We start from the raw sequence: 15,533 nt of genomic DNA, 5'->3' as shown, positions 1-15,533 counted from the left end.
TTGGTTTCAAGCAGCGTTACCACCTAGTCTTTACTGCCAGTGGTATAGAGTTTACGAACTTTGCATGCAAGCGAGCATAACAGCTGCGACATTCCAAATAAAATGAAATTAAACGAATTTACACATAAAATATTTATTTGTTATTCTCTTTTTACTAAAAGCTGTTGCTCTACAATTTGTAATAAAACTAATAAATATTTAATTAAATAATTCTTTGAATAGATTTTCAGATTGTTTATTTGAAGAAATGATTTATTTTTTTTTGATTTTTTTAAAATATCATTTTTGTGTGATAAACAACAAATCTTTTTTACAAAAAATACAATTCAATTCAATTACAAATAAAAGGATGACAACAAAAGAGATATTAGATCAACAACAATTATTTAGTAGAGATGAACTTGAGAATATGAATAGAAAGGAATTGGAGAATTTAATGGTTAAATACTCTATTAAATATCATGGATTACAGATACGTAAAACGAAACCGAAATTGATCGAACTAATAGAGAAATATCAAGATCAAATCATCGATTTGAAGTCAAAGTTAGTGATAGACAACTCTATGGAGCAATATCATCGTGGAACTGTTGAATATCGATTGCCAACATTGATCATCAATCGAATCATTCGTGATCTCTGGCATGATGATATCTACTTTTCTTTAGGCAAACACTGTCTTCGCTCAAACTACCGATGGCTGCTCTCTATTGCTCTGGTTTCAAAAGAGTTCTTCAAACTGATATCATTGTTGTTCACTCGCTTTGCACATGTAAATACTGCAGATTTCCAATCTAACAATCCTTCGCAACATCTCATGAACAGTGTCGCCAGTAGGTTCTCGATTCTCAAGAATATCAGTCATCTGACATTATCGATGAGCATTTTCGTAGAAATCATCAACAGAACAACATATAAATCGGTTGAAATTGGTCTTATTTTCAACAGAGTAAGAACATTACGGTTGAAAAACTACGTAATGTTTCAAGATGATCATTGTAAATCGATTATTCAACATATGCCAAATCTAGAATCACTGACCCTTCCTACAATACCGATTGGCATTGACAGCAACAAGAATTTATTTGAGTTGCTGAAAGAGATACCCAAACTGACATCACTCGACTTGTCATTCACTATATTCTTCAAACTTGATTTCTCTATTGAAATGATTTCTAGTTCCATTCAAAAGTTGAAACTTCCAATTGTTCATAATTTCAAACTTTCAGACACCCATCGAATTACAACATTAGGATTATCAGGATTAGATTGTCAAATGATCAATAGTCAGTTCAAGCAAATCACCAAACTCATATTTTTCAACGAGATCAGCTCGGAGGCTGAGAAGATCTTGAAAGTACTGTTATGTTCACCAGATTGTAAAGTTAATACTCTCTATGTACATAATGGTAAATGGATAGATGAGGTGCTTGGTCAGAACCAAACAATAACGACACTCGATATCACAGATGATCTTGAGACCACCTTCAAAGCATCATTGAAATCAACATCGATCAAACTATTTATTTTCTTGAAAAGCATCTTCTTCCCAAATGATAGCTATCAACAAAAGATCGGACAAGCAACTGGATATGTACACTACAAATCTAAAAATAGAAATGTACACCAACAGAAATGCTATGCCAAGAAGATCTACCATGCTTCTCAGAACGCCAATGACAATAAAACAATAGAAGCAACATATCCAAATATCAAATTTTTATATTTTGTTCCAAAGGAGGTATAATGTTTCAAGGGATGTAGAATTGACTTTAAAAGAAAAAGCACCTCTAAACTCATTTTACTCTTACTATCTTTAATAAAATAAAAGTATTTGATAATCATAATTTTTTTGTAATTAATATATATATGTACAACCATATAAATCGATCATGAAATAGATGCCTAATATAAAATCACTGACACTGACACGTTTAAACAGATTGCAGGATACCCCACATATTTTTAGTAAATCGATTCGCAAGCTGAAAATACCATTTTTATTACAAAAAAAATCTTTTCAATAAATAAAAACCAAAAAAAGATAATAGTTAAAGAACTATTTTATTTATAGTTAGTTTTATTATATTTTTTTTTGGTTTGTTTTCATTTGATTTTCTTTATCGAACTTCAGAATATATTCATAGTCAATTTTTTGTGCACAAAAAACATCTTTATAAAGATTTAGTTAAATTTTACTCTTTATATACATACATAGTTAAATAAGAAAACATGACAACAAAAGAAGAGAAATTCTATCATAAAGAATATAAAAAAGATAATCTTGAACAAATGAAAAGACCAGAGTTGATAGAGATAATGAAAGAATACTCATTAAAACATAATGGTTTACATAAAGAAATGCTAATCTTGTCGATCATTAAACATCAGGAAAATCTCGATTATTTAAAATCAAGGTTAATAACGAACAACTCAATCGAAAAGTATCATCGTGGAACTGTTGAATATCGATTACCAACATTGATCATCTATCGAATCATTCGTTCGCTCTGGCGTGATGATATCACCTACATTTTGAATACAGATGATCTTAAATCAAACTACCGATGGCTGCTCTCTATTGCTCTGGTTTCCAAAGAGATATTCAAACTGATATCTAATTACACCATTGCAATTAAATCTTATCTTCAACAACGTAAGGAAGTTTAAGTTGTCAAGCGTATACCTTGATAGCAGGCCATTTCAAATTCAACATTGTAAAGTGCTTATTCAATACATGCCGAATCTAGAATCATTGGTACTCAATCGAATGACCGCCGATAATCGCAAAGTATTTGAAATGCTTGGACAACTACCACGATTGACATCACTCGACATAACAAGTGTCCGAATCAACAGAATCAAAGAGTTAACACATATCATACCGAGTACCATTCGGAGATTGAAATTGCCGCAATTCATAAGTAATAACAGCGATATCCTTTCTATTGGCAGTGAGATTAGTACATTTGGCATATCAGAACTCATGTTGGAACAAATGAAAGTAATCAGTGACCAACTCAAGAATATCACCAAGTTTATAGTAAGAGATATACAATCGATGGATGTTAAAGAACAACTGACCAAACTGTTGTGTTCACCTGAATGTAAAATAAATACATTCTATTCAAATAACTGTAGTGATTGGGTCAAGAAAATGCTCATCACCAATAGAACGATAGAAACACTAGACATCGGTGAGGATTTGGAGGCAACATACAAGGTAGCTATGATTTCACCGGGAGTCAAACGAATCATCTTCCACAGCTATGGATATCAATCAATGAATTACACAAAGACAGAGAGTCCAACTGGCTATATTCTCATCAAGTCGAAATATCAGTACATTGATGTTAGTATGGGTAGAATAGCAACCTATGCCAAAAAAATGTACGATGTCTCAGACAATACCGATGACAATCTAGTAATCGAAGCAACTCATCCAAATCTAAAGTTTTTATATTATACTAAGCTGGTATATACCAACAATAATGAAGATTTAACCAAGCTATACAACTCTGTGTATAACCCTTTTTCGTTCTTGATGGAATTGAATTCAATTGATTATAATAACCCTCATAAATAATATATTTTTGCCGTAATATAGTTATAAAAATAAACAAAGATTATTTAATTTTGTAAAGACCATACTTAAGAAAGATTTTAAATGATCACATAACAAATGTGGACTTGACCGAACACCTACTTCTTCATTGTAGCGAATACATACTCGATTATTATTCTTACTTTTTTTATTTTGTTACCCTCTTCTTTATCTTTAATGTATTTTTCTTTATTAAATCCACCATTGGCAGATTTTCAAATTTACTATCAAGATAAATGACAGATTTATAAATAGTTTGTGGCGACTAAAAAAAAAAAAAAACAATTGACATATCGAACCACTTGTTTTTCACACTAGCTTTAATTGACTTTTAACATGTTGCCTCTCTTTAAATAGTTTCTTTAGATTGGCGGATTCATGTCTGAACAATGCTACAACTTGTAAGATCATTTGTATAATATTTATAAATTGGTAAAAAAAAAACTTATCATAGTAATACCCACATACAAAATAGTTTATATTTTTTTATCTTTTAAAAGAAAAGATGACAACAAAAAAGTTATTAGATCATAATATTTATACCAATGGAAGCAAAGTTTACATGATGAACAACAAAGATAATTTGTTTTTAAAACCTAAATTGTTAAGTTAATTTTTTTTTTGTGTAATCTAACTTTTGTTAATTAATTTTCTGTTCAAGCAAAAGAATCGAAAAATGTCGACAAACAAGAAAACATTTCAATGTTTTTAAAAAATTTTGAAAAAAAAGCATTTAATGATAATGGAACTTCATTATTTCAATAATTTTATTTTCATTCATTAATTTGACAAACAATATAAATGATATGTTAAAATCAAATTAATGATGATTGTTATATTTTAATACGTGAATTATAACAATAAATAAGATAAGATGACAACAAAAGAGATATTAGATAAACAGAAAATATATAATCAAGATGAACTTAATAATATGAAGAGAGATGACTTGGTAGAGATAATGAAAGAATACTCATTAAAACATAGTGGTTTAAAGAAAGATATGCTTATCGATGCGATCATTAAACATCAAGAACATCTTATTGATTTGAAATCAAAGTTGGTTACAGACAACTCAATCGAAAAGTATCATCGTGGAACTGTTGAATATCGATTGCCAACATTGATCATCTATCGAATCATTCGTGATCTCTGGCATCATAATATCGATTTGATTTTGAATACAAATCAACTTTGTTCAAACTACCGATGGCTGCTCTCTATTGGTTTGGTTTCGAAAGAGTTATTCAAACTTATATCATCGTTGTTCACTCGATTCAATCTTTTCTCAACCAAAACAACTATTCACATACAACTATCTGCCTCTCCTTATAAAACTTTAGCACAACAACTGAAGAACAGTGTTATCAATCCACTCTCAGTACTCAAGAATATCAATTATCTAACACTGTCAATGGATATCTTCAGACAACTAACAGACAAGACGACAACAACATGCACACCCATTGAATTAGAACTGATCTTCAACAGTGTTACAAAGCTAAAGCTATCATATGCTAGAGATATGCCGTTCCAAATTCAACATTGTAAATCGATCATACAATACATGCCGAATCTCGACTCACTGACATTCTTTAAGATTAGGTTAGACACCATTAGAATATATCAAATGCTGCAACAAATACCACGATTGACATCACTGGATATCTCCACGGTAGAACTGAACAAAATGCCAACTGCATCACGTATTTTCAGTAGTTCGATTCGCAAGTTGAAACTTCCGATATTACTCACCAGAAACCCTAATATCCTCGATGAGAACACCCAACTAACCACTCTCAATGTCAATTCAGTAGGACCAAAAGAAATCGATTTCATTAGAAGTCAACTTGGCAGTATCACCAAGCTCATCGTTCCTAATGTATTATGGGGATTAGGCAAGTCGTTGTCACAGCTGTTATGCTCGCCTGCATGCCAGGTTCATAAACTCTATACCTGTCATGACACTAACAACTGGATCATACCGATGCTCGAAACCAATCGGACCATCGAAACACTGGATATCTATGATGATCTGCCGGTCACCTTCAAAGTGGCATCGAAATCACCATCGATCAAACGCATCATCTTTCACAACTATAATGTCAACGATCATTGCGCATATTCAAAGACCAATAGCAATAGAGCCACTGGCTATGCACACATCAAATCGAAACATCGACCATTCACTAGTACGCTTGGCACAATCAAAACGTATGCCAAGAAGATCTACGATGCTTCAGAGAATCACATTGAAAACCAAACGATCGAAGAGACCTATCCAAATCTCAAGTTTCTATACTGTCATGATTCCAGCTATTTTAATGATAGTGATTCTGACTGTGACTGTGACAATGAAGATGGAATAATATAATTTATGTTGACTGTGATGACTCTAACGACTATGATAATTATGACTCTGATGATGATTACTTCTGTGACGGTCCGGACCATCTAGAATAAAGTAAAAAATAAGTAAATTAAATAAATTTACGGAATTTTCAAAGCACTACTGTACTTAATTTTAGTTATTGTTTCTTTGTAGCACTGCAAGAGAATCAAATACAATAGAAAATATTAAAAAAAACTCAAATTACTCGTATTAAAGTCAAATTTGCAGGTAGAGTTTCTTTCTTACTATAAATAACCTGTGTACACAAATTAATCTAATTTTGGGAGGTCTTGTAATGCAGATTTATTCAGTGCTTGATAATCATTTCGATTTAATATTAAATTGCCAATATACACATTTTCAACCTGATAGTAATCTAAATTGGGAGGATCAGTAATTATGGCTTCTGTTTTGGTGTAATATATATGACATAAAATATAATTGATACATATAAAAATATATAGGATAGTTAAGAAATAAATATTTGTTTTCATTTTTGGAAGAAATTTTAATGAATAATTTACACTCTTTAAACATTTAAATAATATTTTAAACGATAGAAAACAAAAATAAAAATTTAGAATTTATTTTTAAATTTCACAATAATTAGTTTTCACTAACATTTTTTTGTATTAAATGAACCATCCTAAATTATTTGATTTTGTTTTACAAATTAATAAACAGGATTCAAATAGTGAAAAAATGTTAAAATTGGGAGACTTTTATTTATAGAATTTTTTTGGTAAGTGCGGAGTGAGAACATAGTAAGTTTTTATTTTTGTTGGTGATTATTTTAACTCATATTGTAATAGGAGTTTTTTATAAAGAATATTTATTTGAATTTTTAAATAAAAATAAAGAGTATAGACAACAATCTCACAAAGAAGAACAAGACATGGACAAAGAGCAGGAAAAGTTGAAAGAGTTCATTAATGAAATGGCTGCAATCGGAGTTCCTATCTACAAATCTAGTGAATGCAAAACCATATCGGATGCTGTTGACAAAATAGGATTTACTTATCGAGACTCTGTAAATCTTATAAAAAAAAGGGAGAAAACATTTTGTGTGTAGACAAAAGTAAGTACAAAACAATTGTTAGCTAATACACTCCCAAACTAATTAAAGGGTTTATTTACAAATCATACTGGTGTAGTATTAGATATTTCTTCATTGTCAAATGAATTCAAATATGCAGGTTTGAAACTATTAACTTTGACTATCAATGATCCACATAGTAATGTTTCTAGATCTACAACTTCGAATATGCCAATTGGTAAGTTTTTAAATCATTTTTAATCTTAATTATTGGTATATTAATTATTAATTATTAATTTCAAATTCATTAGAACCTATAATTACTAAAACAACAACAACTTCAAGTGATCTTGGTGGACCAGTTACAATTTCAGGTGATTTATTCGATTCAGTTAATTCTTTTGGTTTTAAAACAATCAAAACGATTCAAATTGGATCACAATCATGTTTGAATGTTGTTGATCTCTCAGTTTATAGTAACTCATTCATTTGTCAACTTGGACCAATTTCAAAGATGTCAAACAATCAACAATTCACAAATATTCCAATTCTTGTTACAATTGAAGGAGCAACATCAAACAATTCAACTATATTATTCAATTATGATGTTCCTTCAATTTCAAATATTTATCAAAATGGAAGTAAAATCTATTTTGAAGGTGAACTCTTGGGATATTCTTCTCAAATTTCAAAAACATGGATCTCAGTTTCAAATTCAACAATGATAAATAATTCATTTGTACCAACTCAAATCGATATCGAATCATTACCACTTGTATCTAATAGATCATCAGTTAATAGAAAATGGATTGTTCAATTTAGAATTCCAAATAATTTCAAATCAGGATTATTTAATTTTTTCATCAGCAATCATAACAATCAATTAATATCAAACTCTGTTCAACTTTCAATCAAAGCAGATATAGGTGAAATATCTACACCACAAACCAAAGGCGATACTCTTACTATTTTTGGTGCTCTATTTGGAAATCCAATATCAATTAAATTCACAAACAGACCTGATATCAAAAATACATCGAATCCGATGTTGATTGATTCATCAACTATTATTGTGAATATATCTCCTGGATCTGGTCAGAATATTGATTTGGAATTGAATGTTAATGGTGTTATTACTTCAAAATCATTCAGATATCATGGTATGTAATTTAAAAATATCAAAAGTAGTGTAAAATATTAACAAAGTAATTGATTTAATTAATAGAACCTACAATAACAAGTGTAACTCCAATTTCAAGACATGGAGGTGTAATAACGATATCTGGATCAAATTATGATGTTAATAACACATCTGTATTTATATTCAATACTATTGGATGTAATACTACCACAATTGTAAACGATACAACAATATATTGTCAAGTAAAATTGAATGGTTCAGACACTTTGAAATTTGGAGAGAATCTAAATGTCACTATTATTGTCAATACTCAGATTGTAATCAGTTCAACATTAAACATTACATCGATCACAGGAGGACAAGAAACAAATATTCTTCGGATTGTACTTCCAATTGGTATTATCACTGGTCTATTTATTTTGATTACAATCTCTATCATCACAATACTATATATTAAGAAAGAAAGAAAAAGAAGAGAAGTCTCCAATTTTTAACATTTGAGAAAATCAAGTCCTCAACAACCCTTTTGAAACCAGTCCAATAAAATTAACAAATTGTTCTTGGTGCATAGCTCCATATGATTAATATTTTTAAATTTATTAATATTTATTCTCCTGTTTTATATTATGAGGGAAAGTAATCTTAAGAAAAGTGAAACTTTTAATATCTATATTATTTTAACAAGATATATTTTTTCTTTTCAATGTAATATCTATCGATGACTTTGGGATGATACTAAAGTATAATGATTGTATGTTTATAAACATACACTATTATTAAAATGACATCTAATCTTGCTGTTGAATAATGGTGGATGTCTCTATACCACTACAGTGTGCTTGTGGTCGTGGTGGTCGTGATGATGTTGCACTTAGAAGCAGAGATTAACTGATTGGCGGTGTACACCTATATCGAATACCCATAATCTAACATCTGAGCCGACTAGAGTTGCTAAGAACATTGATAGTGCTACTATTCTATACATTGAACAAAATAGTCCGCTGGTGACTGTCTTTGGAAGTTTTGCATAACTGTTTCAACTAAGGCTGCTGTTATTGTTGTTGTTGTAAATATTAACTGCGTGCTGAATCACCCACTTCCACAAGAAAACAACCATCTTAAAGTGCAATTTTATGTCATCAATCAGTCATACAAATCGATATTCATCTATCTTATTACACATTATTCTCTATACTATGTAAGAGCACAAAAAATGTTTGTTTTAATCATAAAAAAAAATCAAAAGATAAAAAAAAAATAAATAAAAAATGATCACCACTACACCACCAAACCTTGGTAACGTTCATTGCATAAATATAAATTTTAAAAAATAATATTAATAAACAAATTATGAATAAGTTTATTTTACTTTTTATTATGAATTAAACAATGAATAGATAAATAAGATAAGATGACAACAAAAGAGATATTAGATCAAAAAGTATATAATCAAGATGTACTAACGAAGATGAAAAGAATGAGTTGGTAGAGATAATGAAAGAATACTCATTAAAACATAGTGGTTTAAAGAAAGATATGCTTATAGATGCGATCATTAAACATCAGCAACATCTCACAGATTTGAAATCAAAGTTAGTGACAGACAACTCAATCGAGAAGTTTCATCGTGGAACTGTTGAATATCGATTGCCAACATTGATCATCTATCGAATCATTCGTGATCTCTGGCATGACGATATCACATTCAATTTGAATACAAATCAACTTCGTTCAAACTACCGATGGCTGCTCTCTATTTCTCGCGTTTCCAAAGAGTTATTCAAACTGATATCATCGTTGTTCTCTCGTGTCAATCTTTTCGATGAAAGTGATTTATACATCGCAGCTAGAGATCCAACTGCAGTTATATATTCTTATACTGCCACAGCACAAAAACTCAAGAACAAAATCATCAATCCACTCTCAAGAATATCAGTCATCTAACAATACCGATGGAGATCTTCAAAATCCTGACGGACAAGACAAAAACATATACACCAGTCGAATTAGGATCTTCAACAGTGTTAGAAAGTTCACGGTTACTTATAGAATGGATATGTCATGCCACATGCAACATTGTAAATCGATCATCCAATACATGCCGAATCTAGAATCACTGGTACTCAATCAAATCATGATCGACAATATCAAAGTATTGCAATTGTTACAACAAATACCTTAAATTCATTACAACTCAACTCAACTGGATCACCAAGCTCATTGTTTCGAATGTTAAATGGGATGTATACCCATTGTTGTCGAAACTGTTATGTTCACCTGAGTGCAAGGTTCGTACACTCTATGCCACTGACCTTCACAGTTGGGTCAGTAAAATGCTCGAATCTAATTGGACCGTTGAAACACTGAATATCGGTGATGATATGGAGACAACTTTACCAGTGGCATCGAAATCACCATCGATCAAACAGATCATCATCCATACCTATTCCCGCCAATCTAGAATTCTGTATACCAAGCAAAGTAACAATAAGGCCAGTGGATATGCACATATCAAATCAAAGTATCGACCACTCGGCGATAACGCAAAAAGATCGGTTTTAACGTATGCCAAGAAGATCTACGATACTACAGAGAATCACATTGAAAACCAAACGGTCGAAGAAACCTATCCAAATCTCAAATTCATATACTATCGGAATTTCAACATTTTAGAGGGTTATGATAATGACTCTAACGACGATGAACATTTTTTGAATGAGTCTGATTTCTATGACAACAATGACTCTGATGATTACTATGGTGGTCCACCTCCGGAAGCCTGCAGAATAATATAAATAAAATAAGTTTTTTCAGAAAATTCTTCAAATTTGTTTTACTTAATAAAGTTTTGGAGATCCTGTATCACTTACCACATCGTATTTAGCTTGAATTTTCATTTCTATCAAAAGAACTTGGCGAAGTAGTAATCATGATTTGTAGAATGAGCTTGATGGCATTGGAATCAAAGAAAATTGGATAAATCTATAGAGAGGAGGTTAATCGTTCATATGTTATTTATGATAGTAGGTGGAGACTATCATGGTGAAGAACTGAATACTCTTTTTGACAAACTTTGAAACATATCTCTCACTTCTTAAATTAAGATGATTCTTTCCTTTATCTTTTAAATTTGGTCAATAATAGAAAACAAATAAATGAGTGGAAATTAAAAAATAAAAATAGATCTTAGAAAACAAAAATAAATTTTTTATTAGAAATTGCCAATATATTTTTTTCTATGTATTTTTGTTTAAAAGTGATGTATATTTTATAAATATTTATTTAATAAAGGTAATCAATAAGATGGATAAGCTCTGTTGATTTCATAGATCTTGTAAACTTTATCTAGCATTTAAGGCAAAATATGAAGCAATCCTTGAGTCTTGATACAGTTGGTTTATGATTTAAACCAAAGTATAACATTGGTTGAGAACTTTGAGGTTTTACAGGCTGGGTATTTGTTGATTTTGAGTTATTTATTGTTATTACCTCCGCGAGGTATTAACAATAGTCAATCATTTTAATTACAATATTAAATAGATATTTACTTATTTGGAATGTTATGAAATTTTTGGGTGGGTGAAATTTGAAATTTGGCGGTTTTTATATAATTTGTTTTTTTTTTTTTTTTGTTTCATAATTCATTCTCAAAACAGATGTAAAAAATTAGAATTAGGAAAGATGACAACAAAAGAGATATTAGATCATAAAGTATATAATAGAGATGAACTAGTGAAAATGAAAAGACCAGAGTTGGTCGAAATAATGAAAGCTTACTCATTAAAGCATAGTGGTTTAAAGAAAGATTTGCTTGTCAGTGCGATCATTAATCATCAAGAACACCTCGCAGATTTGAAATCAAAGTTAATTACAGACAACTCAATCGAAAAGTATCATCGTGGAACTGTTCAATATCGATTGCCAACATTGATCATCTATCGAATCATTCGTGATCTGTGGCATGACGATATCACTGTAATTCTGAACACAGACCAGCTCCGTTCAAATTACCGATGGCTGCTCTCTATTGCTTTGGTTTCGAAAGAGTTATTCAAGTTGATATCATCGTTGTTCACTCGCGTCGATCTTTGCAAAAGGAATACCTCGGCTTTCGATCCATTATATTGTGCTGGACAGCTACTCAAGGACAATGTTATCAATCCACTCTCAGTACTCAAGAATATCAGTCATCTAACAATGTCAATGGTAACCTTCAAAGATCTAACAGACAAGACGACAACGTGTACCTCCATTGAATTGGGACTGATCTTCAACAGTGTAAGGAAGTTAAAGATAATCTACGCCAGAGAGAAATCATTGCTAATGCAACATTGTAAATCGATCGTCCAATACATGCCGAATCTCGAATCACTGATACTCTTTCTAATCAAGATCGACAACATCAAGGCATTGCTCATGCTGCAACAATTGACACGACTGACATCGCTCGACATTTCCCATGTACGTTTTGGCAAATTGCCAGATACACCACACATTTTCAGTAGTTCGATTCGCAAGTTGAAATTACCATTGTATATCTCGAAAAACCCGAATATACTCAGTGAGAACACCCAACTGCAAACACTCAGTATCTATTCAGTGGGACATGACAATATCAATTTCATTAAGAGTCAACTCAACTCGATCACCAAACTCATTGTTTGGAATGTTCAATGGGGTATAGGTCTGGCAATGTCGAGGCTGTTGTGTTCACCTGAATGCAAGGTTCGTATACTCTATGCCATTAACAGTGGCAATTGGGTCAGTGATACGCTCGCAACCAATCGGACCATCGAAACACTGGATATCGGTGATGATCTAGCGACCACTTTGAAGGTGGCAGCGAAATCACCATCGATCAAACAGATCATCCTTCACAACTATAATAACAATCACAGCGCGTACACAAAGCAAGATCACTTTAGAGCCAGTGGGTATATACATATCAAATCGAAATATCGACCTCTTGCAATTCACGGACAGAAACCGTTTGTCAGTTATGCCAAGAAGATCTACGATGCTTCGGAGAATGACACTGAAAACCAAACGATCGAAGAGGCATATCCAAATCTCAAGTTTTTGTATTATAGATTTGTCGTCGAACACACTTGGGATAGTGACTCTGACTCTGACGGTAGTTTATATTTCAGTGACTCTGATGACTCTAACTTCTATCTCTATGACTCTGATGATGATTACGATGACTCTGATGATGATGATTACTATGGTGGTCCACCTCCTGGATCATGCAGAATAATATAATCACCTAAGAATGAAGAAGAGTTACTATATATATTCTTAGATAAAAATAATAAAATTCTATTTCTTTTAGCACAGATATATTTATATTTTAAAGTTAGTATATTACAAATGTGCCAATTGCTTTCAGCTACCCCACCCATTAACAGTTCCAATGGGGTGTAGATACATTGGTATTGGAACTTTTGTGCTCTGCTGAATGCAAGGTTCGTACACTGGATCGGTGATGATTTGTTTCAACTGCGAAAATGGCATCGGTAACTCCATCGATCAAACGAATCATCTTCCACAGTTATAACAACAATCACAGCAAGTATTCAAAGACCGATAGCAACAGAGCCACTGGGTATGTACACATCAAATTAAAGTATCGACACCACACATTGAACATTTTGGAACCGATATTATTATTAGAAGCGTTTTTTTTAATTTGTGTAATTTCATTGTATTCCTCCCAAAAAATTTTGTTTTTTTTGAAAAATTTGTAGCTTTTTTGCAAAAATAATGTTATTTTATTATAAGATGACAACAAAAGAGATATTAGATAAACATAGATTAATTAGCAATGATGAACTAAAGAAAATGAAAAAAAATGAATTAAAGAATTTAATGGTTCAATACTCTATTACATATGATGGATTACAGAAAGATCTGACTAAAACAAATTTATTAGAATTAATATCGAATTATCAAGAGTATATCATAGATTTGAGATCAAGGTTTATCACAAACAACCCAATAGATAAGCATCATCGTGGAACTGTTCATTATAGAATACCGACATTGATCATCAATCGTATGATACGTGTTCTCTGGCATCATCATATCGACCTATGCTTGAGTACCGATATTGCTCAGACACAACTACGTGAAAACTACCGATGGCTACTCACTATTGCTTTGGTTTCCAAAGAGTGCTTCAAGTTGATATCATCGTTGTTCACTCGCTTCAAATACATACATTTTTATACTCAAGTTTACTCGGCATCTCCAGCAGAACTGATCAGGAGCAGAGTCACCAATCCACTCTCGGTTCTCAAAAATATCACTCATATGACATTATCAATCAATATCTTTATTGAAATCATCTCATTTAGGTTGATTGAAATTGAACTGATCTTTGCGAATGTCAGGAAACTATGTTTGCACAGCAACCATATCATTCGAGAAAAACAAGATAAATATTGTAAAACAATCGTTCAATACATGCCAAATCTAGAAACACTCAAATTACCAAACATATCACTTAATCATTCGCAACTCGAATCGTTGAAAGAGATTCCGTTACTGACATCTCTCAATTTGTCTTTCACTTCATTTGCTAAATTCGATTTCTCATTGGATATGATATCAAGTTCGATTCGCAGGTTGAAATTACCAAAGCTACACGATGGTTTCCAACTTTCAGACACTCATAACCTTACAACACTCCAATTATTTCAATTGAATAATAATATGGTTAATAGTCAGTACAATCAGATCTCCAAACTCATCATAAAGAATGTAAACTCTACATCCATATTTAAATCTCTGGTAGAATTGTTGTGCGCACCAGATTGTAAGGTTCATACTCTCTATATCGATTATGGTACATGGATCAGTGAAGTGCTCGAAAAGAATCGATCGATTACAACTCTCGATATTGGTTCTTCTCTGAAGAGAACCTTTGAAATGGTATCGAAATCAACAACGCTCCGAACATTCATTTTCTACGATGACCTGTACACCAAAAATATTTACAGAAAGACCGGAAATCCCACTGGTTATGCGCACATAAAATCAAAGAAGCGAATCAAATCACTTTTAAACGCTAGTCTTGCATTCTATGCCAAGAAGATCTACACAGTTTCAACGGTTTCAACGGTTTCAACGTTGAATGCCAATAATGACAATGCCTCATACGAAGCAACGGTGCATAATCATAAATTCTTATATATTGAATAACCATGAACTATTATTAAATATGATTTGTTCAAAAGGTTGTATCAATGTTTTAAAAGCAAAGCATTGATTAAATGTATTTTATAATAAAAAGAATATTTCAAGTTTGTTGATTTAGTCTTTGAAAGATTAAAAAAATCAAAAATTTTATATTTTCAAA

General features: G+C 31.5%; 11 protein-coding genes across 11 annotated transcripts; 10 read left to right on the top strand and 1 right to left on the bottom strand.

Annotated features, from left to right (window-relative positions):
• Nucleotides 1-349: 349 nt before the first annotated feature.
• PPL_01893 (uncharacterized protein) lies at nucleotides 350-1,747 on the top strand (the record flags this gene model as incomplete). Its single annotated transcript, XM_020572893.1, has 1 exon — nucleotides 350-1,747. One exon carries the CDS (start codon nucleotides 350-352, stop codon nucleotides 1,745-1,747), a length of 1,398 nt encoding a protein of 465 aa, XP_020437010.1.
• A 485-nt stretch (nucleotides 1,748-2,232) lies between these two features.
• Nucleotides 2,233-2,670, top strand: PPL_01892 (uncharacterized protein; the record flags this gene model as incomplete). The annotated part of the gene is made up of 1 exon (XM_020572892.1): nucleotides 2,233-2,670. One exon carries the CDS (start codon nucleotides 2,233-2,235, stop codon nucleotides 2,668-2,670), a length of 438 nt encoding a protein of 145 aa, XP_020437009.1.
• A 100-nt stretch (nucleotides 2,671-2,770) lies between these two features.
• On the top strand, nucleotides 2,771-3,671 carry PPL_01891 (uncharacterized protein; the record flags this gene model as incomplete). Its single annotated transcript, XM_020572891.1, has 2 exons — nucleotides 2,771-3,475; nucleotides 3,645-3,671. The coding sequence occupies 2 exons, from the start codon at nucleotides 2,771-2,773 to the stop codon at nucleotides 3,669-3,671; spliced, it is 732 nt and encodes a 243-aa protein (XP_020437008.1).
• An 81-nt stretch (nucleotides 3,672-3,752) lies between these two features.
• On the bottom strand, nucleotides 3,753-4,015 carry PPL_01890 (uncharacterized protein; the record flags this gene model as incomplete). Its single annotated transcript, XM_020572890.1, has 2 exons — nucleotides 3,753-3,869; nucleotides 3,920-4,015. 2 exons carry the CDS (start codon nucleotides 4,013-4,015, stop codon nucleotides 3,753-3,755), a joined length of 213 nt encoding a protein of 70 aa, XP_020437007.1.
• A 463-nt stretch (nucleotides 4,016-4,478) lies between these two features.
• Nucleotides 4,479-5,214, top strand: PPL_01889 (uncharacterized protein; the record flags this gene model as incomplete). The annotated part of the gene is made up of 2 exons (XM_020572889.1): nucleotides 4,479-5,151; nucleotides 5,210-5,214. 2 exons carry the CDS (start codon nucleotides 4,479-4,481, stop codon nucleotides 5,212-5,214), a joined length of 678 nt encoding a protein of 225 aa, XP_020437006.1.
• An 80-nt stretch (nucleotides 5,215-5,294) lies between these two features.
• On the top strand, nucleotides 5,295-8,717 carry tgrI1 (IPT/TIG domain-containing protein; the record flags this gene model as incomplete). The annotated part of the gene is made up of 7 exons (XM_020572888.1): nucleotides 5,295-5,502; nucleotides 5,659-5,934; nucleotides 6,809-7,026; nucleotides 7,123-7,270; nucleotides 7,344-8,192; nucleotides 8,258-8,569; nucleotides 8,632-8,717. 7 exons carry the CDS (start codon nucleotides 5,295-5,297, stop codon nucleotides 8,715-8,717), a joined length of 2,097 nt encoding a protein of 698 aa, XP_020437005.1.
• A 263-nt stretch (nucleotides 8,718-8,980) lies between these two features.
• On the top strand, nucleotides 8,981-9,061 carry PPL_01887 (uncharacterized protein; the record flags this gene model as incomplete). The annotated part of the gene is made up of 1 exon (XM_077398151.1): nucleotides 8,981-9,061. The coding sequence occupies one exon, from the start codon at nucleotides 8,981-8,983 to the stop codon at nucleotides 9,059-9,061; it is 81 nt and encodes a 26-aa protein (XP_077254281.1).
• A 245-nt stretch (nucleotides 9,062-9,306) lies between these two features.
• Nucleotides 9,307-10,117, top strand: PPL_01886 (uncharacterized protein; the record flags this gene model as incomplete). Its single annotated transcript, XM_020572887.1, has 2 exons — nucleotides 9,307-9,371; nucleotides 9,628-10,117. 2 exons carry the CDS (start codon nucleotides 9,307-9,309, stop codon nucleotides 10,115-10,117), a joined length of 555 nt encoding a protein of 184 aa, XP_020437004.1.
• A 389-nt stretch (nucleotides 10,118-10,506) lies between these two features.
• Nucleotides 10,507-10,968, top strand: PPL_01885 (uncharacterized protein; the record flags this gene model as incomplete). The annotated part of the gene is made up of 1 exon (XM_020572886.1): nucleotides 10,507-10,968. The coding sequence occupies one exon, from the start codon at nucleotides 10,507-10,509 to the stop codon at nucleotides 10,966-10,968; it is 462 nt and encodes a 153-aa protein (XP_020437003.1).
• Nucleotides 10,969-11,854: 886 nt separating this feature from the next.
• PPL_01884 (SAP domain-containing protein) lies at nucleotides 11,855-13,435 on the top strand (the record flags this gene model as incomplete). Its single annotated transcript, XM_020572885.1, has 4 exons — nucleotides 11,855-12,506; nucleotides 12,566-12,634; nucleotides 12,774-13,107; nucleotides 13,264-13,435. The coding sequence occupies 4 exons, from the start codon at nucleotides 11,855-11,857 to the stop codon at nucleotides 13,433-13,435; spliced, it is 1,227 nt and encodes a 408-aa protein (XP_020437002.1).
• A 245-nt stretch (nucleotides 13,436-13,680) lies between these two features.
• Nucleotides 13,681-15,376, top strand: PPL_01883 (uncharacterized protein; the record flags this gene model as incomplete). Its single annotated transcript, XM_020572884.1, has 2 exons — nucleotides 13,681-13,778; nucleotides 13,921-15,376. The coding sequence occupies 2 exons, from the start codon at nucleotides 13,681-13,683 to the stop codon at nucleotides 15,374-15,376; spliced, it is 1,554 nt and encodes a 517-aa protein (XP_020437001.1).
• Nucleotides 15,377-15,533: the final 157 nt, after the last annotated feature.

This window comes from Heterostelium album, assembly GCF_000004825.1.
Source record: "Heterostelium album PN500 unplaced genomic scaffold PPL_scaffold2, whole genome shotgun sequence".
Classification (NCBI taxonomy): Eukaryota; Evosea; class Eumycetozoa; order Acytosteliales; family Acytosteliaceae; genus Heterostelium; species Heterostelium album.
Note: the sequence above shows the minus strand (reverse complement) of the source record. Positions and strands in the feature narration are given on the sequence as shown.